Below are 26,404 nucleotides of genomic sequence, written 5' to 3' on the forward strand. Positions count from 1 at the left end.
GAGCGAAGGAGAAGTTTAGAGGGAGAGAGCGAAGGAGAAGTTTAGAGGGAGAGAGAGAGGGAAGGAGAAGGTTAGAGGGAGAGAGAGAGGGAAGGAGAAGGTTAGAGGGAGAGAGAGGGAAGGAGAAGGTTAGAGGGAGAAAGAGGGGGAGAAGGTTAGAGGGAGAGAGAGAGGGAAGGAGAAGGTTAGAGGGAGAAAGAGGGGGAGAAGGTTAGAGGGAGAGAGAGGGGGAGAAGGTTAGAGGGAGAGAGAGAGGGTAGGAGAAAGTTAGAGGGAGAGAGAGATGGAGAAGGAGTAGGTTAGAGGGAGAGAGAGATGGGGAAGGAGTAGATCAGAGAGAGAGAGAGATGGAGAAGGATGTGATGGAGTAGTATGGACTGGTAAGTAGCAGTCTATTGTGAGGACTGAGGGTTGACGTGAGGTGAACAGGAAGAAGGTGGTGGATGTGGTACTGGCAGGGTTAGCTCTTCGGTCTGGCACGGTCACGACTGAGGTAAATGCTGGTAGTTCGCCTCTGTTCTTCACGTTGGGTGGGTGTCACCTGAGAGGCCGACCGGCTGAGAAGACCTTTCTGGAAATCTAGGCGTACATGGTCAACTGGAGCCACTGGACATAGAGGAGAGACAGAGGAGAGACATAGAGGAGTATTATCAGTTAGGACATAGAGGAGAGACATAGAGGGGTATTATCAGTTAGGACATAGAGGAGAGACATAGAGGAGAGACATAGAGGAGAGACATAGAGGAGTATTATCAGTTAGGACATAGAGGAGAGACATAGAGGAGAGACATAGAGGAGTATTATCAGTTAGGACATAGAGGAGAGACATAGAGGAGTATTATCAGTTAGGACATAGAGGAGAGACATAGAGGGGTATTATCAGTTAGGACATAGAGGAGAGACATAGAGGAGAGACATAGAGGAGAGACATAGAGGAGTATTATCAGTTAGGACATAGAGGAGAGACATAGAGGAGAGACATAGAGGAGTATTATCAGTTAGGACATAGAGGAGAGACATAGAGGAGTATTATCAGTTAGGACATAGAGGAGAGACATAGAGGAGAGACATAGAGGAGAGACATAGAGGAGTATTATCAGTTAGGACATAGAGGAGAGACATAGAGGAGTTTTATCAGTTAGGACATAGAGGAGAGACAGAGGAGTATTATCAGTTAGGACATAGAGGAGAGACAGAGGAGTATTATCAGTTCTCTCTATATACACTGAACAAATCAGATCTCTCTATATGCACTGAACAAATCAGATCTCTCTCTATATGCACTGAACAAAAATATACAACGGAACATGAGCTGAAATGAAAGATTGCAGAAATGTTCCATACTCACAAAAAAGCTTATTTCTCTACAATTTTGTGCACAAATGTGTTTACATCCCTGTTAGTGAGCATTTCTCCTTTGCCAAGATAATCCATCCACCTGACAGGTGTGGCATATCAAGAAGCTGATTAAACAGCATGATCATTACACAGGTGCACCTTGTGCTGGGGGACAATAAAAGGCCACTCTAAAATGTGCAGTTTTGTCACAACACGATGCAACAAGTTTTGAGGATAGCGTGCAATTGGCATGCTGACTGCAGGAATGTCCACCAGAGCTGTTGCCAGATAATTTAATGTTAATTTCTACCATAAGCCGCCTCCAACGTCGTTTTATTAGAATTTGGCAGACCAACCGGCCTCACAACAGCAGACCATGTGTAACCACGCCAGCCCAGGACCTCCACATCCATCTTCTTCATCATTTGAGACCAGCCATCCGGACAGCTGATGAAACTGTGGGTTTCCTATAACCGATGAATTTCTGCACAAACTGTTCTTGACCTGACTGCAGTTCGGCATCGTAACCAACATCAATATGGTAAATGTTCCACCTTCGATGGCCACTGGCACGCTGGAGAAGTGTGCTCTTCACGGATGAATCCCGGTTTCAAACTGTACCGGGCAGAAGGCCAACAGTATGTATGGCGTTGTGTGGGCGAGTGGTTTGCTGATGTCACCGTTGTGAACAGAGTGTCCCCATGGTGATGGTGGGGTTATGGTATGGGGCAGGCAATAAGCTACGGTCAACAAACACAATTGCATTTTATCAATGGCAATTTGACATGTCTGGAGAGTATGCAGGCCATGGAAGAACTGGGACATGTTCAGCTTCCAGGAATTGTGTGCAGATCCTTGTTGACATGGGGGCTGTGCATTATCATGCTGAAACATGAGGTGATGGCGGCGGATGAACGGCACGACAACGGGCCTCAGGATCTCATCACGGGATCTCTGTGCGTTCAAATTGCCATTGATGAAACGCAATTGTGCTCGTTTTTCGTAGCTTATGCCTGGCAATACCATAAAAGCACACTTCTCGAGCATGCCAGTGGCCATCGAAGGTGAGCACTTGCCCATTTAAGTCGGTTACGACTCCAAACTGCAGTCAGGTCGAGACCCTGGTGAGGACAACAAGCACGCAGATGAGCTTTCCTGAGACGGTTTCTTACAGTTTGTGTAGAAATTCTTTAGTTGTGTAAATCCGCAGTTTCATCAGCTGTCCGGGTGGCTGGTCTCAGATCCCGCAGGTGAAGAAGCCAGATGTCGAGGTCCTGGGCTGACGTGGTTACACGTGGTCTGCTGTTGTGAGGATGTTTGGGCTGCCAAATTCTCTAAAACAACGTTGGAGGCGGCTTATGGTAGAGAAATGAACATTCCATTCTCTGGCAACAGAGACATCTCTGGCATTGCGTTGTGTGACAAAACTGCACATTTTTGAGTGGCCTTTCACAGCACAAGGTGCACCTGTGTAATGTTCATGCTGTTTAATCAGCTTCTTGATATGCCACACCTGTCAGGTGGATGGATTATCTTGGCAAAGGAGAAATGCTCACTAACAGGGATGTAAACAAATGTTTGCACAAAATTTGAGATAAATAAGCTTTGTTCATAATTTCTGGGATCTTTTACTTCCGCTCATGAAACATGGGACCAACACTTTTCATTTTGCATTTATATTTTTGTTCAGTGTTCAATGTAATATTTTTGTAATCAACAATGTCAATTCTTAACCCTGGGCAACATGGGCCTGGGAGACTCACAGGGATATTGGTATCCACAGTACTCCACCAATTATACATTGTTTAACTCAATACTTATTGTATTTCCCCAACATGTATTTACTCAAACATAAATGTAATTTAAGCTTTGAAACCGTAAAGTTTTATCTCGGCCTCATGACAAAATGTGTAGAAAACTTCTCTCAGATTGCCAAGAGGCGGGCCTTTAAAATGTTCCTTCCCAGCGCCCGAGACTTGGTTCGTCCGGTCATGCACTGCCGAAATCATAGTTAAAACAGCTTTTTTTTTTTAAATCTCCCTTGAGTTGTGTTCTGGTTATGAATTTGCTATCACGAAAGGGGTCCCCGAACCCCCAAAAAAGTTTGAGAACCGCTGAATTTGGTAACACAACATAGATAGGTAGTGTCAGTTAGGTTGGTCACACGGTTGTTGTCCTTTTATACCTATGCAGTAAAGGGGCTGTGTCGACAGGGTACTCCTGTACTCCCCCCTCCCCACCCACCAGCGAAACGCTCCGTTACGGATAGGCTGCGAGCTGAACGTGAGCGCACCATTGAAAGCAATGGGCAATAACAACATCTTTAGTTGACACAGGCCCAAAGGCCGGTAGTAATAACATGTTATTACTCATTATGTTCATATCCTTACCTCCAAGACACTGAGTCTGATCGTACCGTCTCCATCCTGGTCGAAGGCCTGGAATGCCCCTGTAAACAAACCCCATGTAATGAATCAATTAATAAATCAAAGATTTAGATAATTAAGAGAACCAAAATGGAAATACATATTTTTTTTAAATTTTTTTTACTTTTGGTTGTGTTATCCACATTTACTTTGAATGTGTTGTGTACATGTCTGGTTGAGTTGTGTTTTAAATACATGTGTGGCTGAGTTGTGTTTTTAAATGTGTTTTAAATACATGTGTGGATGAGTTGTGTTTTTAAATGTCAAATAAATCAAACCAACTCAAATATAAAGCCCTTTTTTACATCACCGTGTACAGTAACCAGACCTGCATGCCAATGGCCAGGAGTGGACTAGACAGCACAAACAGATCTGGGACCAGTGTAATACAGCGATGAGGTGAGGTGTTTGTGTTTGACTTACTGAACATGGCTTCGAGCCGGACCAGACAGCTGATGAAGCTGTCAAAGTCGATGTTCATGCCCTCGTTGGCGTAACGCATGGTGATGATGTCATAGAGCTGATTGTTGAGACGGAAGCCTGAACGGGACATAAGACACATAACTGAACAGTGACAAGACCGTTAGAGATGGGCGATATTAGACATAAGACACATAACTGAACAGTCAGAATACCTTTACAGATGGGAGATATTGGAGAGACATAACTGAACAGTCAAAAGACCGTTAGAGATGGGCGATATTAGACATAAGACACATAACTGAACAGTCAGAATACCTTTACAGATGGGAGATATTGGAGAGACATAACTGAACAGTCAAAAGACCGTTAGAGATGGGCGATATTAGACATAAGACACATAACTGAACAGTCAGAATACCTTTACAGATGGGAGATATTGGAGAGACATAACTGAACAGTCAAAAGACCGTTAGAGATGGGCGATATTAGACATAAGACACATAACTGAACAGTCAGAATACCTTTACAGATGGGAGATATTGAAGAGACATAACTGAACAGTCAAAAGACCGTTAGAGATAGGAGATATTGGAGAGACATAACTGAACAGTCAAAAGACCGTTAGAGATGGGCGATATCGGACATAAGACACATAACTGAACAGTCAAAAGACCATTAGAGATAGGAGATATTGGAGAGACATAACTGAACAGTCAAAAGACCGTTAGAGATGGGCGATATTGGAGAGACACATTAGGCTGTGGAGTGTTCAGTTACCATGGCCACAGCACATTTTAAAACAAAACAACACATCTTTCCATCTCCTTGTAGTTGCTGAGACGGGGATCCAATCCACCTGACAATTTTATTCTATTTAATAAACCTGGTAAACACAACTAAAGATGCTCTTACCTGCATCGTTGACAGCATTTCTCATCTCGTAGCTGTTGATGCTACCAGCCTGATCCGAGTTATACTGTTGGAAGATTCCCTAAAGAAACAGAGCGGATGTAAATCTATACATCTGACTATGTCTACGGTGACATTTGGGAGTTTAAATAAAAGGAGTGAGAGATAAAGGGGAAAACCTAACATTCTTAAGAGGTAGAAGAACAGCATTGTCACCTGCCACTGCTTGATCTTGTTCCAGAGATGTCTGAACTCCTGCAGGTTGAGTCTGCCAGTCCCGTCCATCTAGACAGCTGCAGTTAAGACAACAATGACGGGCGACACATGGGAACTCAAAATCAACCATTTCAACAAACAGTCACTTAGCTTAGAAAAAAAAAAAAAAGCTGTTTCTACACTCCTGCCATGACTGGCCTGTTCGGGTCAGGTTACCGTGGACCGCAATCCTACAGAGAGATCTCTCACACCCAGCAGAGGGGAAGAGATGGAGAGGTATATGTGAGGTTTATGACACCTCACGCCCATTGTAAAACTAAGGCAGCAGACAAAATTCCTTTGTCCTCTCATTATGGAGAATCGGCCTCAGAACATTAAAATGCAATAAATGGACTTTGGGACAAGGGGTTTTGTCAGCCGCAATGGTGGTACTGACGATAGATGAAATATGAAAATTAATGTCGTTTTTTGTTATGTTATTAAAAGTTAAAGGACAACGTTATAACGAAAACATTGTAACTTTAAAGAGTTTTCCTAATATGTGCTTGATGTTTATACATTGTACGTTGTGTAGAAAATGTCCAGATCAAAGAGAATGTTTTGGTAAAGATGAAATGTGAAGTTATTTGTCTAAATTGGATCTGAGTAAAATCCAGACCTCCAGCCTCATAACTAGTTAAATCCAGACCTCCCTCATAACTAGTTAAACCCAGACCTCCAGCCTCTTAACTAGTTAAATCCAGACCTCCAGTAACTAGTTAAACCCAGACCTCCAGCCTCATAACTGGTTAAATCCAGACCTCCAGCCTCTTAACTAGTTAAATCCAGACCTCCAGCCTCTTAACTAGTTAAATCCAGACCTCCAGCCTCATAACTAGTTAAATCCAGACCTCCTGCCTCGTAACTAGTTAAATCCAGACCTCCAGCCTCATAACTAGTTAAATCCAGACCTCCAGCCTCTTAACTAGCCTCTTAACTAGTTAAACCCAGACCTCCAGCCTCGTAACTAGTTAAATCCAGACCTCCAGCCTCTTAACTAGTTAAATCCAGACCTCCAGCCTCTTAACTAGTTAAATCCAGACCTCCCAGCCTCGTAACTAGTTAAATCCAGACCTCCGGCCTCTTAACTAGTTAAATCCAGACCTCCCGGCCTCATAACTAGTTAAATCCAGACCTCCAGCCTCTTAACTAGTTAAATCCAGACCTCCAGCCTCTTAACTAGTTAAATCCAGACCTCCGGCCTCGTAACTAGTTAAACCCAGACCTCCAGCCTCCTAACTAGTTAAACCCAGACCTCCAGCCTCCTAACTAGTTAAACCCAGACCTCCAGCCTCGTAACTAGTTAAATCCAGACCTCCAGCCTCTTAACTAGTTAAATCCAGACCTCCAGCCTCTTAACTAGTTAAATCCAGACCTCCAGCCTCTTAACTAGTTAAATCCAGACCTCCAGCCTCATAACTAGTTAAACCCAGACCTCCAGCCTCTTAACTAGTTAAACCCAGACCTCCCAGCCTCTTAACTAGTTAAATCCAGACCTCCAGCCTCATAACTAGTTAAACCCAGACCTCCAGCCTCTTAACTAGTTAAACCCAGACCTCCCAGCCTCTTAACTAGTTAAATCCAGACCTCCAGCCTCATAACTAGTTAAACCCAGACCTCCAGCCTCTTAACTAGTTAAACCCAGACCTCCTGCCTCGTAACTAGTTAAACCCAGACCTCCAGCCTCATAACTAGTTAAACCCAGACCTCCAGCCTCGTAACTAGTTACATCCAGACCTCCAGCCTCGTAACTAGCCTCGTAACTTGTTACGCCCAGAGAATTGCCCTGAAGGCGGAAACGCCCATTTCTGACCCGAGGGTATAAAACATATGAGTTAAGAATTAACATATCAGACTAAGTGACCCTGAGCTGCAGCCAAGGTCTGAGTGGTCAGCAACCTCAAAACGCAACACGAAGACAAAGGGACATTTTATCTATCTATGCTACGGATGAGTAGCTGCGTCTAAAAGGGGGAATTCAAGCAGGACCACACGGTCACCACTCTCCATCGAATTGTGTGTCTACACTGCTTTCATTCCTACGTTGTTGTTTTTTAAATGTTTTATTTTACCGTTATTTTACCAGTAAGTTGACTGAGAACACGTTTTCATTTACAGCAACGACCTGGGGAATAGTTACAGGGGAGAGGAGGGGGGGATGAATGAACCAATTGGAAGCTGGGGATGATTAGGTGGCCGTGATGGTCTGAGGGCCAGATAGGGAATTTATCCAGGACACCGGGGTTAACACCCCTACTCTTACGATAAGTGCAATGTGATCTTTAGTGACGACAGGGAGTCAGGACACCCGTTTAACGTCCGTTTAACGTAACGCTGTGAGCCCTGAGCTACAGCGCTGGCTGTTCTCAAAAGACCCCTTACGGAACAAGGGCGAGGAAACAGACCACTAAGCCAAAAGGACGCTGACATCATGAGGACAACCAGAGAGTTACACCCTGTAACCAGAGAAGAGCGCCATCAGAGAAGCAGAAACTCGTCCACGAAGAGACACCCCGTCGGAGACCTTCGACACGTAATTACATCATTATATTCTGACCCATAAGAGACGGCAGTCCGGGGCAAGGTTAGGCCTAGTTTACAAATGTACCCAGGTGTGCTTTTCCCTCTTTCTCTCTCTCTCTTTTAAATCCCCATTTTCTGTAACACCTGTCATATTGTGTTGGCCCACTAGGGACCTGTTTCGTTGTATTAAATTCTAATCAATAGCCTAGTGTCATGTCCTGACCATAGAAAGCTGTTATTTTTCTATAGTAGAGTAGGTCAGGGCGTGACGGGGGTTTTCTAGTTTAGTTTTTCTATGTTGTCATGTTCTAGTTTTGTATTTCTATGTTGGGGTTTTGTTTGGGATGATCTCCAATTAGAGGCAGCTGGTCCTCGTTGTCTCTAATTGGAGATCATACTTAAGTAGGGGTTTTTCCCACCTGTGTTTGTGGGAGATTGTTTTTGAGTCAGTGTATGTTTCAACTCTGCGTCACGGTTTGTTGTTTTTTCGTTCTTTAGTTTATGTATCGCATAGTTTCACAGTATAAATCAAATGTGGAACGACACACACACTGCACTTTGGTCCACTTCTCCTTACGACAACCGTGACACCTAGACTCTGTATTTGTGTATCTTATATTATCATTTTAGCTTGTTAGCAAATAAATAATCAACTCAATTGGTGTGGTACGGACTCATTGGTGGGACTCGGGTTTGTGCAGATTCCCGGATTATGCGACATTCCAAATGAGACTGTAGAGGATATTGATTGATTAGCGACTGTTGTAAAATCGATATTCTGATATTCTTTGAGTTAATTTGGGAAATAAACTCAATAAAACCAATTTTTCCATGGTGCCCCCCGGTTAATGAGTTAATAATTACCTGATTCATTTAAACACGTAGTTATAAATCGTTAATCATTCGACGAGCAGCAGTCGTCACATTAAATCAATACAACGTTACGACACTCCCTTAGCTCAGATTAACCTGTTTCTACACTCCCTTAGCTCAGATTAACCTGTTTCTACACTCCCTTAGCTCAGATTAACCTGTTTCTACACTCCCTAAACTCAGATTAACCTGTTTCTATACTCCCTTAGCTCAGATTAACCTGTTTCTACACTCCCTTAGCTCAGATTAACCTGTTTCTACACTCCCTAAACTCAGATTAACCTGTTTCTATACTCCCTTAGCTCAGATTAACCTGTTTCTACACTCCCTTAGCTCAGATTAACCTGTTTCTACACTCCCTAAACTCAGATTAACCTGTTTCTATACTCCCTTAGCTCAGATTAACCTGTTTCTACACTCCCTTAGCTCAGATTAACCTGTTTCTACACTCCCTTAGCTCAGATTAACCTGTTTCTACACTCCCTTAGCTCAGATTAACCTGTTTCTACACTCCCTTAACTCATATTAAGCTGTTTCTATACTCCCTTAACTCATATTAACCTGTTTCTATACTCCCTTAGCTCAGATTAACCTGTTTCTACACTCCCTTAGCTCAGATTAACCTGTTTCTATACTCCCTTAGCTCAGATTAACCTGTTTCTACACTCCCTTAGCTCAGATTAACCTGTTTCTACACTCCCTTAGCTCAGATTAACCTGTTTCTATACTCCCTTAGCTCAGATTAACCTGTTTCTACACTCCCTTAGCTCAGATTAACCTGTTTCTACACTCCCTTAGCTCAGATTAACCTGTTTCTATACTCCCTTAGCTCAGATTAACCTGTTTCTACACTCCCTTAGCTCAGATTAACCTGTTTCTACACTCCCTTAGCTCAGATTAACCTGTTTCTACACTCCCTTAGCTCACGAACCCTGGTTAATACATTAGTTATTTTCTGTAACACCCTTTGGATCAAGGAGTCTGCTAAATGGCTTATTATATATTGCCAGCTAATCATCATACCTTGACTAAGTAAATTAGGCAGTGGTGGAAAAAAGTACCCAACTGTCATACTTGAGTGAAAGTAAAGATTTGTTATTAATAGAAAATGACTCAAGTAAAAGTGGAAGTCACCTAGTAAAATACTATTTGAGTAAAAGTATTTGGTTTAAAATATACTTAAGTATCAAAAAGTAAATGTAATTGCTAAAATATCTTTAAGTATCAAAAAGTACAATGTGTGTGAATTGGACCATTTCCTGTCCTGCTAAGCATTCAAAATATAATGAGTACTTTTGGGTGTCAGGGAAAATGCAAGGAGTAAAAAGTACATCATTTTCTTTAGGAATGTAGTGAAGTAAACGTAAAAGTTGTCAAAAATATAAATAGTAAAGTTCAGAAATCCCCAAAAACGACTTAAGTAGTACTTTAAAGTATTTTTACTTAAGTACTTTACACCACTGGAATTAGGTGAGCTAGTTCAGGGCTACAACAAAATTGTGAAAGATATTGGTGTCCTGACGAGCCTGGGAGGGGCTCTGTCTACAGACAACACAACCTGACCTGGGAGGGTGTCTATCTACAGACAACACAACCTGACCTGGGAGGGTCTCTATCTACAGACAACACAACCTGGGAGGGTCTCTATCTACAGACAACACAACCTGGGAGGGTCTCTATCTACAGACAACACAACCTGGGAGGGTCTCTATCTACAGACAACACAACCTGACCTGGGAGGATCTCTATCTACAGACAACACAACCTGGGAGGGTCTCTATCTACAGACAACACAACCTGACCTGGGAGGGTCTCTATCTACAGACAACACAATCTGGGAGGGTCTCTATCTACAGACAACACAACCTGGGAGTGTCTCTATCTACAGACAACACAACCTGGGAGGGTCTCTATCTACAGACAACACAACCTGGGAGGGTCTCTATCTACAGACAACACAACCTGGGAGGGTCTCTATCTACAGACAACACAACCTGGGAGGGTCACTATCTACAGACAACACAACCTGGGAGGATCTCTATCTACAGACAACACAACCTGACCTGGGAGGGTGTCTATCTACAGACAACACAATCTGGGAGGGTCTCTATCTACAGACAACACAACCTGGGAGGGTCTCTATCTACAGACAACACAACCTGGGAGAGTCTCTATCTACAGACAACACAACCTGACCTGGGAGGGTCTCTATCTACAGACAACACAACCTGACCTGGGAGGGTGTCTATCTACAGACAACACAACCTGGGAGGGTCTCTATCTACAGACAACACAACCTGGGAGGGTCTCTATCTACAGACAACACAACCTGGGAGGGTCACTATCTACAGACAACACAACCTGGGAGGATCTCTATCTACAGACAACACAACCTGGGAGGGTCTCTATCTACAGACAACACAACCTGGGAGGGTCTCTATCTACAGACAACACAACCTGGGAGTGTCTCTATCTACAGACAACACAACCTGGGAGGGTCTCTATCTACAGACAACACAACCTGGGAGGGTCACTATCTACAGACAACACAACCTGGGAGGGTCTCTATCTACAGACAACACAACCTGGGAGAGTCTCTATCTACAGACAACACAACCTGACCTGGGAGGGTCTCTGTCTACAGACAACACAACCTGACCTGGGAGGGTCTCTATCTACAGACAACACAACCTGGGAGTGTCTCTATCTACAGACAACACAACCTGGGAGGGTGTCTATCTACAGACAACACAACCTGGGAGGGTCTCTATCTACAGACAACACAACCTGGGAGGATCTCTATCTACAGACAACACAACCTGGGAGGGTCTCTATCTACAGACAACACAACCTGGGAGGGTCTCTATCTACAGACAACACAACCTGGGAGTGTCTCTATCTACAGACAACACAACCTGGGAGGATCTCTATCTACAGACAACACAACCTGACCTGGGAGGGTCTCTATCTACAGACAACACAACCTGGGAGTGTCTCTATCTACAGACAACACAACCTGGGAGGGTGTCTATCTACAGACAACACAACCTGGGAGGGTCTCTATCTACAGACAACACAACCTGGGAGGATCTCTATCTACAGACAACACAACCTGGGAGGGTCTCTATCTACAGACAACACAACCTGACCTGGGAGGGTCTCTGCAGGTTGTGTTCTATCTACAGACAACACAGATACAGAGGATACGTCCATGAGAGAGATCATACTCCTGCAGCTCTCCAGGCTAAAACCCTCCGTGTTTAGGTCCTTATCTGTTGGAGAGAGAAAGAGAGGATTAACAAAATGACCAACAAACCATTACTTATTTTAATCTGGTGTGCAGGGCTAGAACAAAACTGTGGACTATCAGTGGTCGCAGGTGGACCCAGTTGAGGGCTGGGAAACAATGCTGTAGGTGATTAATGGGAGAATACCAACATAGAAGAAGACTTCTATATGTATCTGTGTGAGAGAGAGAGAGAGAGAGAGAGAGAGAGAGAGAGAGAGAGAGAGAGAGAGAGAGAGAGAGATATTCAGGACATGGAAGACTTCTATATGTATCTGTGAGAGAGAGAGAGAGAGAGAGAGAGAGAGACAGAGACAGAGACAGAGAGAGAGAGAGAGAGAGAGAGAGATTCAGGACATGGAAGACTTCTATATGTATCTGTGTGTGTGAGAGAGAGAGAGAGAGAGAGAGAGAGAGAGAGAGAGAGAGAGATTCAGGACATAGAGGACTTCTATATGTATCTGTGAGAGAGAGAGAGAGAGAGAGAGAGAGAGACAAGAGAGAGAGAGAGAGAGAGAGAGAGAGAGAGAGAGAGAGAGAGAGAGAGAGAGAGAGAGAGAGAATATACAGAAGGAGACTGTAATAAACTGTAGTTTTAGTCTTACGTTTGGAGACGATACTGTTGAGGACATTCTTCAGCTCGTTGGCGGTTATTTCCATTTCCTGTGAGAGAGGAGACAGTGGGAGGAAGGACACATGGAGATCATCTGACGGGAATTTTACATTTTAATGTTAAACTGGAATTCATTTTTTGTGTTAATCTACGGAAGCCCTGAAGCCCAAGGGGGAAAAACAAATCTAATTTGAACAACTCAGTATCTCGTTTGAACATATATACAGAACCAGTCAAAAGTTTGAACACGCCTACTCATTCAAGGGTTTTTCCTTATTTTTACTACTTTCTACATTGTAGAATAATAGTGAAGACATCAAAACTATGAAATAACACATATGGAATCATGTAGTAACCAAAAAAGTGTTAAACAAATCAAAATATATTTTATATTTGAGATTCTTTGCCCTTTGCCTTGAAGACAGCTTTGCACACTCTTGGCATTCTCTCAACCAGCTTCATGAAGTAGTCACCTGGAATGTATTTCAGTTAACAGGTGTGCCTTTTTAAATATATTCTAATGATTTTGGGGGTGTTTTCACTAAGTCGTTCAAACAAGATAATTCAGGGCTTCCGTAGTTAATCTACTGATGTCTGAAAGCATCCTTACATGATAAAATAACCTAATCAAAATCATTTTTATAACCAGACCTGAGTTCAAATAGTATTTGTTTTCCTTTGTATAATACTTACTTTAAAATCGGTTGATTGAGCCTACCTGGAGTGGCAGTTTCCACTTTTGGGACAATTTCATTGGTTTCATTGCATCAGGCAAGCTAAATGAAGCGTAGATACAGTATTTGAACCCAGGTCTGGTAACAACGGTAATATGCCAGAAATACAGTAGGCATGACATAGGAAATATAGGCCGGGATTCAATCAGACCGCTTTTAAAGGCAATGTTTCCCGTGTTCGCGGAGATTGCGTTCACGGTAAATGCTGCATATGTCAGCTCAATCGGAAATGACCTTAGACATGTCGAGCGCGCTACAACGCGGATCTAATGCAGATCGGATTGAATCTCGGCCCTATATTGGGAGCACATTGGTTTTGACCACCCACCCCCAGCACTATACTCACACTCCCCCAAGCGCTCACTGGCCTCACTGGCCTCCCTGTACTCCCCGTACTCACATCCCCGGCTATCTGCTGAAAGATGCTCCGGAACTGCTGGTCTTCCTCACTCTCCTCCCCTGCATTGGCTGGGGCCGGCTGAGAAGGAGAAGATGACACAGAGGAGAGAGAGAGAGGGAGGGAGGGAGGGAGGGAGAGAGAGAGAGAGAGAGAGAGAGAGAGAGAGAGAGAGAGAGAGAGAGAGAGAGAGGCAAAGTGTCTGAAGCAGATACACTTCTGAAAAATGAAAACCGAAAAGAACGAATACTGTCGTTTTCATGTCATTTCTCATTGAGATAATATCGGGCCAATTTCCCTTTCGAAAGGCGTCGTAAAAATCGAAACAAAAAAGTATACAAAATTCTGTTGTTTATTTATTACATAATCCAAGCCATGGTGAAAAAAATTTAGACTGGAGAAGACTGACTGACAGAGACAGGAAGTTGGGCTGTGGACTGTGAGACAGATACATACATGACGCTGACAGAATGACAGACAGAGACAGGAAGTTGGGCTGTGGACTGTGAGACAGATAGATAGATACATGACGCTGAGAGAACGACAGACAGAGAACTAACTCACCACTGGATGGTCAGCCTCGATCCTGTTCTCTATCTCCCTGATTAGAAACCAACAAACAGCAGTCACCATGGTGACACCAGCAGAGTTGACATCATCTGGACCACATGTTCTTACAGAGAACCAAACTCTACAACATCCTAATTACACGTTATTGTCCCATCTCCAGCTATTCCTAAATGTCTATACAGTACATCTCTGAATACTGTTAGGAATTGTAATGTTGCAACATCAATCATATGGAATTATATTGTGGTCTAAAGCCTTATGGTCTAAAGCCTTATGGTCTAAAGCCTTATGGTCTATTATCCAATAGCATTGAACTGAATGACAGTAATATTGCACAACACACCTACCACCTCACAACGAGCTGTAAGGAAATATGTTAGTTTACCAGCTGTTACATATATTTTTTGAGAGATGTTTGACAACTTGTTTTCTTTTTGCCAAATGTCTAATTGAGGTGCCATTCCTCAGTCTCTCTGGCCTCTTAGTTTCAGTACATTTGTATTTGTACTTATTATGCCAAGGCATCAGCTAGTCTTCCTGGGGTCCGGCAAAAATTAAGGCAGTTTATACAATTTACATTCATTACAGAATTCACAACACACTAAGTGTGTGCCCTCAGGCCCCTACTTCACTACCATATATCTACAATACAAAGTCCATGTGTACATGTGCTTATAGTGCTTATAGTTATCTTGTGTGAGTCTGTGCCTATGTTTGTGTTGCTTCACAGTCCCCGCTGTTCCATAAGGTGTTTTTTGAATCTGTTTTTTCAATCTAATTTTACTGCTGGCATCAGTTATCTGATGTGGAATAGAGTTCCATGTAGTCATGGCTCTATGTAGTACTGTGCACCTCCCATAGTCTGTTCTGGACTTGGGGACTGTGAAGAGACCTCTGGTGGCATGTCTTGTGGGGTATGCATGGGTGCGCTAGTCGTTTAAACAGACAGCTCGGTGCAAATACCTCTAACAAATACATTTAACAAATACAAGTAGTGATGAAGTCAATCTATCCTCCACTTTCAGCCAGGAGAGATTGACATGCATATTATTAATGTTAGCTCTCTGTGTACATCCAAGGGCCAGCCATGCTGCCCTGTTCTGAGCCAATTGCAATTGTCCTAAGTCCCTCTTTGTGGCACCTGACCACACGACTGAACAGTAGTCTAGGCGTGACTAAACTAGGACCTGTAGGACCTGCCTAGTTGATAGTGTTGTTAAGAAGGTAGAAACTAGGGCCTGTAGGACCTGCCTTGTTGATAGTGTTGTTAAGAAGGTAGAAACTAGGGCCTGTAGGACCTGCCTTGTTGATAGTGGTCTTAAGAAGGTAGAGCAGCCGTTTATTATGGACAGACTGCTTCCCATCTTAGCTACTGTTATTTAAATATGTTTTGACCATGACAGTTTATAATCTAGGGTTACTCCAAGCAGTTTAGTCTCCTCAACTTGCTCAATTTCCACATTATTTATTACAAGATATAGTTGAGGTTTAGGGTTTAGTGAATGATTTGTCCCAAATACAATGCTTTTAGTTTTTGAAATATTTAGGACTAACTTATTCCTTGCCACCCATTCTGAAACTAACTGCAGCTCTTTGTTGAGTGTTGCAGTCATTTCAGTCGCTGTAGTAGCTGATGTGTATAATGTTGAGTCATCTGCATACATAGACACTCTGGCTTTACTCAGAGCCAGTGGTAGGTCATTAGTAAAGATTTTAAAAAGTAAGGGGCCTAAAGAGCTACCCTGGGGAATTCCTGATTCTACCTGGATTATGTTGGAGAGGCTTCCATTAAAGAACACCCTCTGTGTTCTGTTAGACAGGTAACTCTTTATCCACAATATAGCAGGGGGTGTAAAGCCATAACACATACGTTTTTCCAGCAGCAGGCTATGATCGATAATGTCAAAAGCCGCACTGAAGTCTAACAAAACAGCCCCCACAATCATTTTATGAAATTAACAATTTCTCTCAGCCAATCATCAGTCATTTGTGTAAGTGGTGTGCTTGTTGAATGTCCTTCCCTATAAGCGTGCTTAAAATCTGTCGGCAATTTGTTTACTGTATAATAGCATTGTATCTGGTCAAACACAATTTTTTCCAGAAGTTTACTAAGGGTTGGTAACAGTTTGATTGGTCAGCTATTTGGTTGGTTATTTGAGCCAGTAAAGGGGGCTTTATTATTCTTAGGAAGTGGAATGAATTTTGCTTCCCTCCAGGCCTGAGGGCACACACTTTCTAGTAGGCTTAAATTGAATATATTGCAAATAGGTTAGTACATGTTCAGGTCATATCTACTCTGGAGGAGCATTAGGCCCAACAGACTTCTCACCACAGGCTAGATATGGCAGACAATTCCTATACAATTTGATTATATAACCTACTGTACTACCTGATGTTTCCTTAAAAATGGATGAAAACAGTGACTCCCACTGAGATTAAATAAAAGACTGACTTTGTTATCTTAAAACTCATAGGGCTGGTTTTCTGGACACAGATGAAGCCTAATGCTGGATTTTTTTTTTAAATCGAAGGGGATTCTCTATTGATTGTTGCTTTTCAGGAATAGACTTAATCTTTGTCCGGGAAACCTGTCCATAATCTAGTTTGTCATATCTCTTTACAGCTATTCAGATTTCAACTTCTTCCAGCTTCTTTCAGCTTCTTCCGGCTTCTTCTAGATCTTTCAGCTTCTTCCAGATATTTCAGCTTCTTCAGATTGAAGCTTCTAATTCAGGTTTTTCCAGATTCATCCAGCTTCTTCTAGCTTCTTTCAGCTTCTTCCAGCTTCTTTCAGCTTCTTCCAGCTTCTTTCAGATTCTTCCAGTTGTTGCAGACATTCAGATCCTCCTCTTCCACCAGAGCTAGGAGCTCTTGTATTCTAGGGTGAAGGTTGTTTCGGGATGTTTGGAGGCAGAGCAGGATGTTTATTTTAATACTGAAATAAAATGTTTACCGGAACATGCCGGAATCTGAAGTCGCTTGTCCTAAAAAAGATTCCATAACAGCTTCGAACTGGGGCCGATTCCTTCCAGCTCTACAAATCAAATTGCCGTTAAAATAGTTTGTCGTGGGTGGTCTGACCCCAACACCCCCCCCATAACCCCAACCAGCACCCCTCCCCAAAAGGGGCACTCTAAGCTGACAACAACACAACCTAACAACAACCCAAACCCACCCACATTGCTTAACCCATCATAGACATTGGGCCAGATAACGTAAAACACCTGAGAAGCTGGAAATAACAAAGACTAATTTCCTATCCCATACTATTACTAAGATTGTAATTAAGTTACTAAAATGGAATATATTATTATTTGCAAATCTATATATAGTTAACCAGTGTCCAAGGAAGTGTGAGACATGGGCCGGGATTCAAACAAATGCAGAGAAGCGGCCTGTGCACTGCGATTGACTTTTGAAAGGTGATATACTCTTTAAAAACAACGGGATCCGCTGTTTTTACAACGACACAACGTGATCCCAGAAAAAAAACTTCTGAGAAATTGCTTTAAAAAGGAAATAGCAGTACACAGGCCGTTTATCTGCGGTCGTTTCAACCCGCAGCCATACTGTTAATATAATCCTAAACCGCTCTACTATGGCCTTACATTGCTTTTCCCAGGGGGACTAGACATATTCCCATATTCCCTCTGCGCTCCACCACCACCCAGCTCTCTCACTCACTCTGAGGTGTTCCTCTTTTCGGAGAAGACTCTGAGGATGAACTCTCCCTCCTGGTGAGGCTCGTAGGTAGACGGGATGATCACGTACTCCCCGGGGCTCAGACGGAAGCGCTGGGTCACCTCCCTCAGGTTGATGTAGGACTTGCAGCGAGCCTTGGATGAGTTGAACAGGAAGAAGTCCTTCTGCATGTGTTGTTTGTTTCCGTGCATCTGGTCAGAAACAAACAGACAGAGGAGGGAAGAGAAGAAAGATTGGGAATGAAAAGTGTGAAAGCAAAGTGTTGAATTAGTTACTGTTGTCATACTATTAACCATAGAAACTTTCATTGTTTAAAAAATATGGCGGTAAAAATGAATTAGAATAGTTAAACCACAATGTGTAAACAAACACATTCCACATCTCCTGTCTTTACCTCCTTCGGCACCTGTAGACAGACAGAGAGAAGAGTGAGTTGTGTTTGCACCAGAAACAGGATCAGCAAAACACAGCTAAAAACTCAGCTATGTTTACAACTGAATGTCGCATGTATACAATGTGTGTCGCCAACATATGTGGCCAATGGGAAATCTGCAACTGGCACATCCATTTTTAGAAATTTTCAACTAAATCAATTGTGATTTGTTGTTGTTTGAACTGCAGATTGCCCCTTTTAAAGAATAATACAAATTGTTTAAGATCTGGTTTTTTTGTCTGACAGGGGGACACCTCGTAGATGGCAAATCCGATGGTGAAGAGATTGGCTCCCATTTTCCTCTCTTTCCGTCTGTTCTTTTGCATCAGAGCGATCACGAAGGAACACGCCACCTCGTTGTCCTCCGGGTCGTCATCCTCCTCCAGGAGACGCAGACGGTACTGAGGGTTGGTCCAGAAAGTATCTGGGTTCAGAAAACCAAACACATACACATTACTATGTGTAGCCTGTAGTCCAGAACTTGCGGAACTAAATCTGCAGAACCTAATCCTTGTGGATAGACTACGTAACATAAGAGGCAGGGTTTAGAATCAAACACATCGCATTACTCAATGGACATTGTCTTTCTACGTGATGGTGCCCCGTATGAGGACAATCCGATACATGAGTAAATTAGACCTGTCTTCAAATAATATTTGTTCTCTTTCAAATACTTTGGGAACATTTGATTGAGCCTGGCCGTAATGCCGGGTGGGGGAGATTTGCAGTGCTATTGACCCTTCGCTATTGCCCCAGGAAACCCAATTCCCCCTTCTAACCACTGGTGAAATCCCCACACAATAATCTCAAACTGTGTTTAATACAAAATTAAATTAAATACTGACTACATCTTGCTAATCAGGAAACTCTCAAGTATGTTGTCATTACACGGGCTTCACGGGAACCAGGTAAAATTAAGGTTTGTAGTGTGTTTAGCCACTGAATGGCTCTGAATTCACTGTCAGCATGCAGTCAACACTACAACCACTTTTTTTCGAGAAAACTAGTGCTCTCAAATTGTATCTTGTATGTCGACAGCAGACGGGAGTTTTATTAATAACATGGCTAAACAATTTATATTAAGTGGCTAGCTAGCTAGCGTAAACAACGTTTGGTGGTCAATGAGACTGAGAGCTAGCTAACCAGCTGAACTAGGATACAATATAACAAAAGTATAATTTCAGATTCAAGAAATACTCCAACTGGCTCTGAATTTCAGGAATTCCAGTAGCAAGTACCCCCCGCTGCACTGTTCAATTATTTAGCCATTTAAACTTTTTTTATATTTTTTTAAAGAAAACTCTAACGTGAGCTTGTTCGAGGTGTCAGACTCGACAACAGTCCATTGGAGCGCTGCGATTGGTTGCCTAAAATTAATTCCATTGCATCAGACAAGCTCTATCAACCTTTTTATTAATTGTCTTATTTAACCTTTATTTAACCTTTATTTAACCTTTATTTAACTAGGCAAGTCAGTTAACAACAACAAATTCTTATTTACAATGACGGCCTACCCCGGACCAAACCCGGATAACGCTGGGCCAATTGTGCAACGCCCTTATGGAGACTCCCAATCACAGCCGGATGTGATGCAGCCTGGATTCAAACCAGGGACTGCAGTGACGCCTCTTGCACTGAGATGCGTTAGACCGCTGCGCCACTCGGGAGCCCTACTGCAGAGGGTTAGAGATCAGGGATCATCTCCTACCTGGGTAGTTTCTACAGCCCCCGGCGGAGCAGCCTCTGACCCAGCGACCCTCGTTCACAGACACCGTCCACTTGTGGATCTTATCGTCCTCCAGGGCATCAGGGGTCAGGTTGCAGATCTCAATCTTAGTGTAGTTCTTCTTGAAGTCCTCAAAGGACATCCTGGGGTGACACAGGATAGGGAAAGAGAGACAGAGGAGAGGGGATGGAGACAGAGGAGGGGGAGGGGGGAGGGAGTGGAAGAGGGAGACAGAGGAGAGAGGAGGGAGAGGGAGACAGAGGAGAGGGAGAGGGAGACAGAGGAGAGGGGGAGGGGGTAGGGAGTGGAAGAGGGAGACAGAGGAGAGAGGAGGGAGAGGGAGACAGAGGAGAGGGAGAGGGAGACAGAGGAGAGGGGGAGGGGGTAGGGAGTGGAAGAGGGAGACAGAGGAGAGAGGAGGGAGAGGGAGACAGAGGAGAGAGGAGGGGGGAGTGGAAGAGGGAGACAGAGGAGAGGGAGACAGAGGAGAGGGAGAGGGAGAGGGAGACAGAGGAGAGAGGAGAGGGGAAGGAGACAGATGTGCGGGGGAGGGTGGAGGAAGTGGAAGAGGGAGCCAGAGGGAGACAAGGGACAGGGAGACATAGGGAGACAGAGGAGAGGGGGAGGGGGGAGGGAGGGAGTGGAAGAGGGAGATAGAGGGAGAGGGAGACAGAGGAGAGGAAGAGCGAGAGGGAGGAGAGGGAGTGGGGGAGATGAGAGGAAAGGGAGAGGGGAAGGGAGTGGGGAGATGAGTGGAGAGGGAGAGAAAGGGGGGATGAGAGGAAGAGGGGGAGGGAGTGGGGAGATGAGTGGAGAGGGAGAGAAAGGGGGGATGGAGAGGAAGAGGGGGAGGGAGAAGGGGAGATGAGAGGAGAGGGAGAGAAAGGGGGATGGAGAGGAAGAGGGGAGGGAGAGGAAGGGGGAAGGGAGACAAGGAGAGTCAACAATTGACACGCTCCACTTGATAGTTTGTGGTCAAAGGTATTTTGGTGCAGGGTTCTAAAAGGTATTTAAACTGGAAAAGGAAAACTCACAGTCTCTGAAATAGTCTGTACGCCTTAATGTTGTTCAGCGGCACAATATACCTTTTTTTCTAGACTATTTCAGTGAGGACACGTAATATGGGTAGTGTCAAGAACAGCTAGAATGACATCGTTGAAGAGAGAAACAATACTCACCAGAACTCACCGTCCTCAGCACTCTGATGATGGAGCTTGTCCTTCTCTCCTTTAGACAGAGATACCCACTCCTTAGAGCTGTGGGGGACAACATCATCAACTGCCTAACTGAACAATATGATACATGAACCTTCTCTGACATGGGAATATGATATAATATAATGTAATATAATATAATGTAATGTAATGTAATGTAACAGAATTTAATGTAATATAATATAGTGTAATGTAATATAATGTAATGTAATTACATTAAATGTCATAATGTGCTAAATGTCATAATGTGCTAAATATCATAATGTGCTAAATGTGCTAAATGTCATAATGTGCTAAATGACATAATGTGCTAAATGTCATAATGTGCTAAATGTCATAATGTGCTAAATATCATAATGTGCTAAATGTCATAATGTGCTAAATGACATAATGTGCTAAATATCATAATGTGCTAAATGTCATGACGTGCTAAGTATCATAAATTTGATAAATGTCATAAAGGTTATAAATATGATAAATTGACTTTTGACCAATTAGACCAGTTCTGAAAAAAATCTGATATGAAAAGATTTGATGTGATTGGTCAAAAGACAAATTAGTCGAAAAAAAAGATCAGAATTGGCATACCTGTGTAAACGTAGTTTTAGAAGACCGAGGCAATGGATTAGGAATTGTATGCTAGCATAGACATCGGAAACCACCCTGTGTCTATCACTGGTGCCAGTTCAATCAATCAATCAATCAGGCGTATCTTACTTGTCACTCCAGGGCCCGTTCCACTCCACCTGTCCCCAGGGGTTCCTGAGGCGCACCAGACGCACCTTAGGCTCCTTGTGCTGGGACTGCTTACACTGAGGAGAAACACACGCACCGGTCCATGTGACAATCACAACCACTGGCCTCTTCAGTCAGCTTTGGCAGCAATAAAAAAACATTAAAATGGCCTACAGTCACATCAAAAATACAACTCTATACTCATGGTCTATCTATCTGATAATGTAGTGTATCTCATGGTCTATCTATCTATCTGATAATGTAGTGTATCTCATGGTCTATCTATCTGAGAATGTCATGTAGCTCATGGTCTATCTATCTATCTGATAATGTAGTGTATCTCATGGTCTATCTATCTATCTGATAATGTAGTGTATCTCATGGTCTATCTATCAATCTAATAATGTAGTGTATCTCATGGTCTATATAATAATGTAGTGTATCTCATGGTCTATCTATCTATCTATCTATCTATCTATCTATCTATCTATCTGATAATGTAGTGTATCTCATGGTTTATCTGATAATGTAGTGTATCTCATGGTCTATCTAATAATGTACTGTATCTCATGGTCTATCTGATAATGTAGTGTATCTCATGGTTTATCTGATAATGTAGTGTATCTCATGGTCTATCTATCTGATAATGTAGTCTATCTCATGGTTTATCTGATAATGTAGTGTATCTCATGGTTTATCTGATAATGTAGTGTATCTCATGGTCTATCTAATAATGTAGTGTATCTCATGGTTTATCTGATAATGTAGTGTATCTCATGGTCTATCTATCTAATAATGTAGTGTATCTCATGGTCTATCTAATAATGTAGTGTGTCTCATGGTCTATCTATCTGATAATGTAGTGTATCTCATGGTCTATCTAATAATGTAGTGTATCTCATTGTCTATCTAATAATGTAGTGTATCTCATGGTCTATCTGATAATGTAGTGTATCTCATGGTCTATCTGATAATGTAGTGTATCTCATGGTCTATCTATCTATCTATCTATCTGATAATGTAGTGTATCTCATGGTCTATCTATCTGACAATGTCGTGTAGCTCATGGTCTATCTATCTATCTGATAATGTAGTGTATCTCATGGTCTATCTATCTATCTGATAATGTAGTGTATCTCATGGTCTATCTATCAATCTAATAATGTAGTGTATCTCATGGTCTATCTATCTGATAATGTAGTGTATCTCATGGTCTATCTATCTATCTAATAATGTAGTGTATCTCATGGTCTATCTAATAATGTAGTGTATCTCATGGTCTATCTATCAATCTAATAATGTAGTGTATCTCATGGTCTATCTATCTGATAATGTAGTGTATCTCATGGTCTATCTATCTATCTATCTATCTAATAATGTAGTGTATCTCATGGTCTATCTGATAATGTAGTGTATCTCATGGTCTATCTAATAATGTAGTGTATCTCATGGTCTATCTAATAATGTAGTGTATCTCATGGTCTATCTAATAATGTAGTGTATCTCATGGTCCATCTGATAATGTAGTGTATCTCATGGCCTATCTATCTGATAATGTAGTGTATCTCATGGTCTATCTGATAATGTAGTGTATCTCATGGTCTATCTATCTGATAATGTAGTGTATCTCATGGTCTATATAATAATGTAGTGTATCTCATGGTCTATCTATCTATCTATCTATCTATCTATCTGATAATGTAGTGTATCTCATGGTTTATCTGATAATGTAGTGTATCTCATGGTCTATCTATCCGATAATGTAGTGTATCTCATGGTCTATCTATCTGATAATGTAGTGTATCTCATGGTTTATCCGATAATGTAGTCTATCTCATGGTCTATCTAATAATGTAGTGTATCTCATGGTCTATCTAATAATGTAGTGTATCTCATGGTCTATCTAATAATGTAGTGTATCTCATGGTCTATCTAATAATGTAGTGTATCTCATGGTTTATCTGATAATGTAGTGTATCTCATGGTCTATCTAATAATGTAGAGTATCTCATGGTCTATCTATCTGATAATGTAGTGTATCTCATGGTCTATCTAATAATGTAGTGTATCTCATTGTCTATCTAATAATGTAGTGTATCTCATGGTCTATCTGATAATGTAGTGTATCTCATGGTCTATCTAATAATGTAGTGTATCTCATGGTCTATCTAATAATGTAGTGTATCTCATGGTCTATCTAATAATGTAGTGTATCTCATGGTCCATCTGATAATGTAGTGTATCTCATGGCCTATCTATCTGATAATGTAGTGTATCTCATGGTCTATCTGATAATGTAGTGTATCTCATGGTCTATCTATCTGATAATGTAGTGTATCTCATGGTCTATATAATAATGTAGTGTATCTCATGGTCTATCTATCTATCTATCTATCTATCTATCTATCTATCTATCTATCTATCTATCTATCTGATAATGTAGTGTATCTCATGGTTTATCTGATAATGTAGTGTATCTCATGGTCTATCTAATAATGTAGTGTATCTCATGGTCTATCTGATAATGTAGTGTATCTCATGGTTTATCTGATAATGTAGTGTATCTCATGGTCTATCTAATAATGTAGTGTATCTCATGGTTTATCTGATAATGTAGTGTATCTCATGGTCTATCTATCTAATAATGTAGTGTATCTCATGGTCTATCTATCTAATAAGGTAGTGTATCTCATGGTCTATCTAATAATGTAGAGTATCTCATGGTCTATCTATCTGATAATGTAGTGTATCTCATGGTCTATCTAATAATGTAGTGTATCTCATTGTCTATCTAATAATGTAGTGTATCTCATGGTCTATCTGATAATGTAGTGTATCTCATGGTCTATCTGATAATGTAGTGTATCTCATGGTCTATCTATCTATCTGACAATGTAGTGTATCTCATGGTCTATCTATCTATCTATCTAATAATGTAGTGTATCTCATGGTCTGTCTGATAATGTAGTGTATCTCATGGTCTATCTATCTGACAATGTCGTGTAGCTCATGGTCTATCTATCTATCTGATAATGTAGTGTATCTCATGGTCTATCTATCTATCTGATAATGTAGTGTATCTCATGGTCTATCTATCTATCTAATAATGTAGTGTATCTCATGGTCTATCTATCTGATAATGTAGTGTATCTCATAGTCTATCTATCTATCTGATAATGTAGTGTATCTCATGGTCTATCTAATAATGTAGTGTATCTCATGGTCTATCTGATAATGTAGTGTATCTCATGGTCTATCTATCTGATAATGTAGTGTATCTCATGGTTTATCTGATAATGTAGTGTATCTCATGGTCTATCTATCCGATAATGTAGTGTATCTCATGGTCTATCTATCTGATAATGTAGTGTATCTCATGGTTTATCCGATAATGTAGTCTATCTCATGGTCTATCTAATAATGTAGTGTATCTCATGGTCTATCTAATAATGTAGTGTATCTCATGGTCTATCTAATAATGTAGTGTATCTCATGGTCTATCTAATAATGTAGTGTATCTCATGGTTTATCTGATAATGTAGTGTATCTCATGGTTTATCTGATAATGTAGTGTATCTCATGGTCTATCTAATAATGTAGTGTATCTCATGGTCTATCTGATAATGTAGTGTATCTCATGGCCTATCTATCTGATAATGTAGTGTATATCATGATTTATCTGATAATGTAGTGTATCTCATGGTCTATCTATCTGATAATGTAGTGTATCTCATGGTTTATCTGATAATGTAGTGTATCTCATGGTCTATCTATCCGATAATGTAGTCTATCTCATGGTCTATCTAATAATGTAGTGTATCTCATGGTCTATCTAATAATGTAGTGTATCTCATGGTCTATCTAATAATGTAGTGTATCTCATGGTTTATCTGATAATGTAGTGTATCTCATGGTCTATCTAATAATGTAGTGTATCTCATGGTCTATCTGATAATGTAGTGTATCTCATGGCCTATCTATCTGATAATGTAGTGTATCTCATGATTTATCTGATAATGTAGTGTATCTCATGGTCTATCTATCTGATAATGTAGTGTATCTCATGGTTTATCTGATAATGTAGTGTATCTCATGGTCTATCTATCCGATAATGTAGTCTATCTCATGGTCTATCTAATAATGTAGTGTATCTCATGGTTTATCTAATAATGTAGTGTATCTCATGGTCTATCTAATAATGTAGTGTATCTCATGGTCTATCTAATAATGTAGTGTATCTCATGGTT

The 26,404-nt window shown here is 41.6% G+C and overlaps 1 protein-coding gene across 4 annotated transcripts in view; it reads right to left on the reverse strand.

The window, feature by feature from the left end:
- Positions 1 to 517: 517 nt before the first annotated feature.
- LOC106568467 (calpain 3a, (p94)) overlaps positions 518 to 26,404 on the reverse strand; it is a 39,539-nt gene continuing 13,652 nt past the window's right edge. The window contains exons 7-21 of one of the 4 annotated variants that reach the window (XM_045705588.1): positions 22,140 to 22,234; positions 21,387 to 21,464; positions 20,191 to 20,351; positions 18,737 to 18,906; positions 18,444 to 18,455; positions 18,032 to 18,240; positions 14,342 to 14,378; positions 13,727 to 13,858; positions 12,639 to 12,696; positions 11,946 to 12,019; positions 5,313 to 5,381; positions 5,100 to 5,178; positions 4,188 to 4,304; positions 3,729 to 3,787; positions 518 to 606 (exon numbers count right to left, since the gene is read on the reverse strand). In XM_045705588.1, the coding sequence (XP_045561544.1) occupies positions 580 to 606; positions 3,729 to 3,787; positions 4,188 to 4,304; positions 5,100 to 5,178; positions 5,313 to 5,381; positions 11,946 to 12,019; positions 12,639 to 12,696; positions 13,727 to 13,858; positions 14,342 to 14,378; positions 18,032 to 18,240; positions 18,444 to 18,455; positions 18,737 to 18,906; positions 20,191 to 20,351; positions 21,387 to 21,464; positions 22,140 to 22,234 (1,377 nt within the window). In that variant the 3' untranslated portion in view covers positions 518 to 579. The remainder of the gene's footprint in view (positions 607 to 3,728; positions 3,788 to 4,187; positions 4,305 to 5,099; positions 5,179 to 5,312; positions 5,382 to 11,945; positions 12,020 to 12,638; positions 12,697 to 13,726; positions 13,859 to 14,341; positions 14,379 to 18,031; positions 18,241 to 18,443; positions 18,456 to 18,736; positions 18,907 to 20,190; positions 20,352 to 21,386; positions 21,465 to 22,139; positions 22,235 to 26,404) is intronic. The other 3 variants (XM_045705619.1, XM_014139198.2, XM_014139972.2) reach the window with 3 other exon arrangements.

Source organism: Salmo salar, chromosome ssa01 (genome assembly GCF_905237065.1).
Source record: "Salmo salar chromosome ssa01, Ssal_v3.1, whole genome shotgun sequence".
Taxonomy (NCBI): Eukaryota; Metazoa; Chordata; class Actinopteri; order Salmoniformes; family Salmonidae; genus Salmo; species Salmo salar.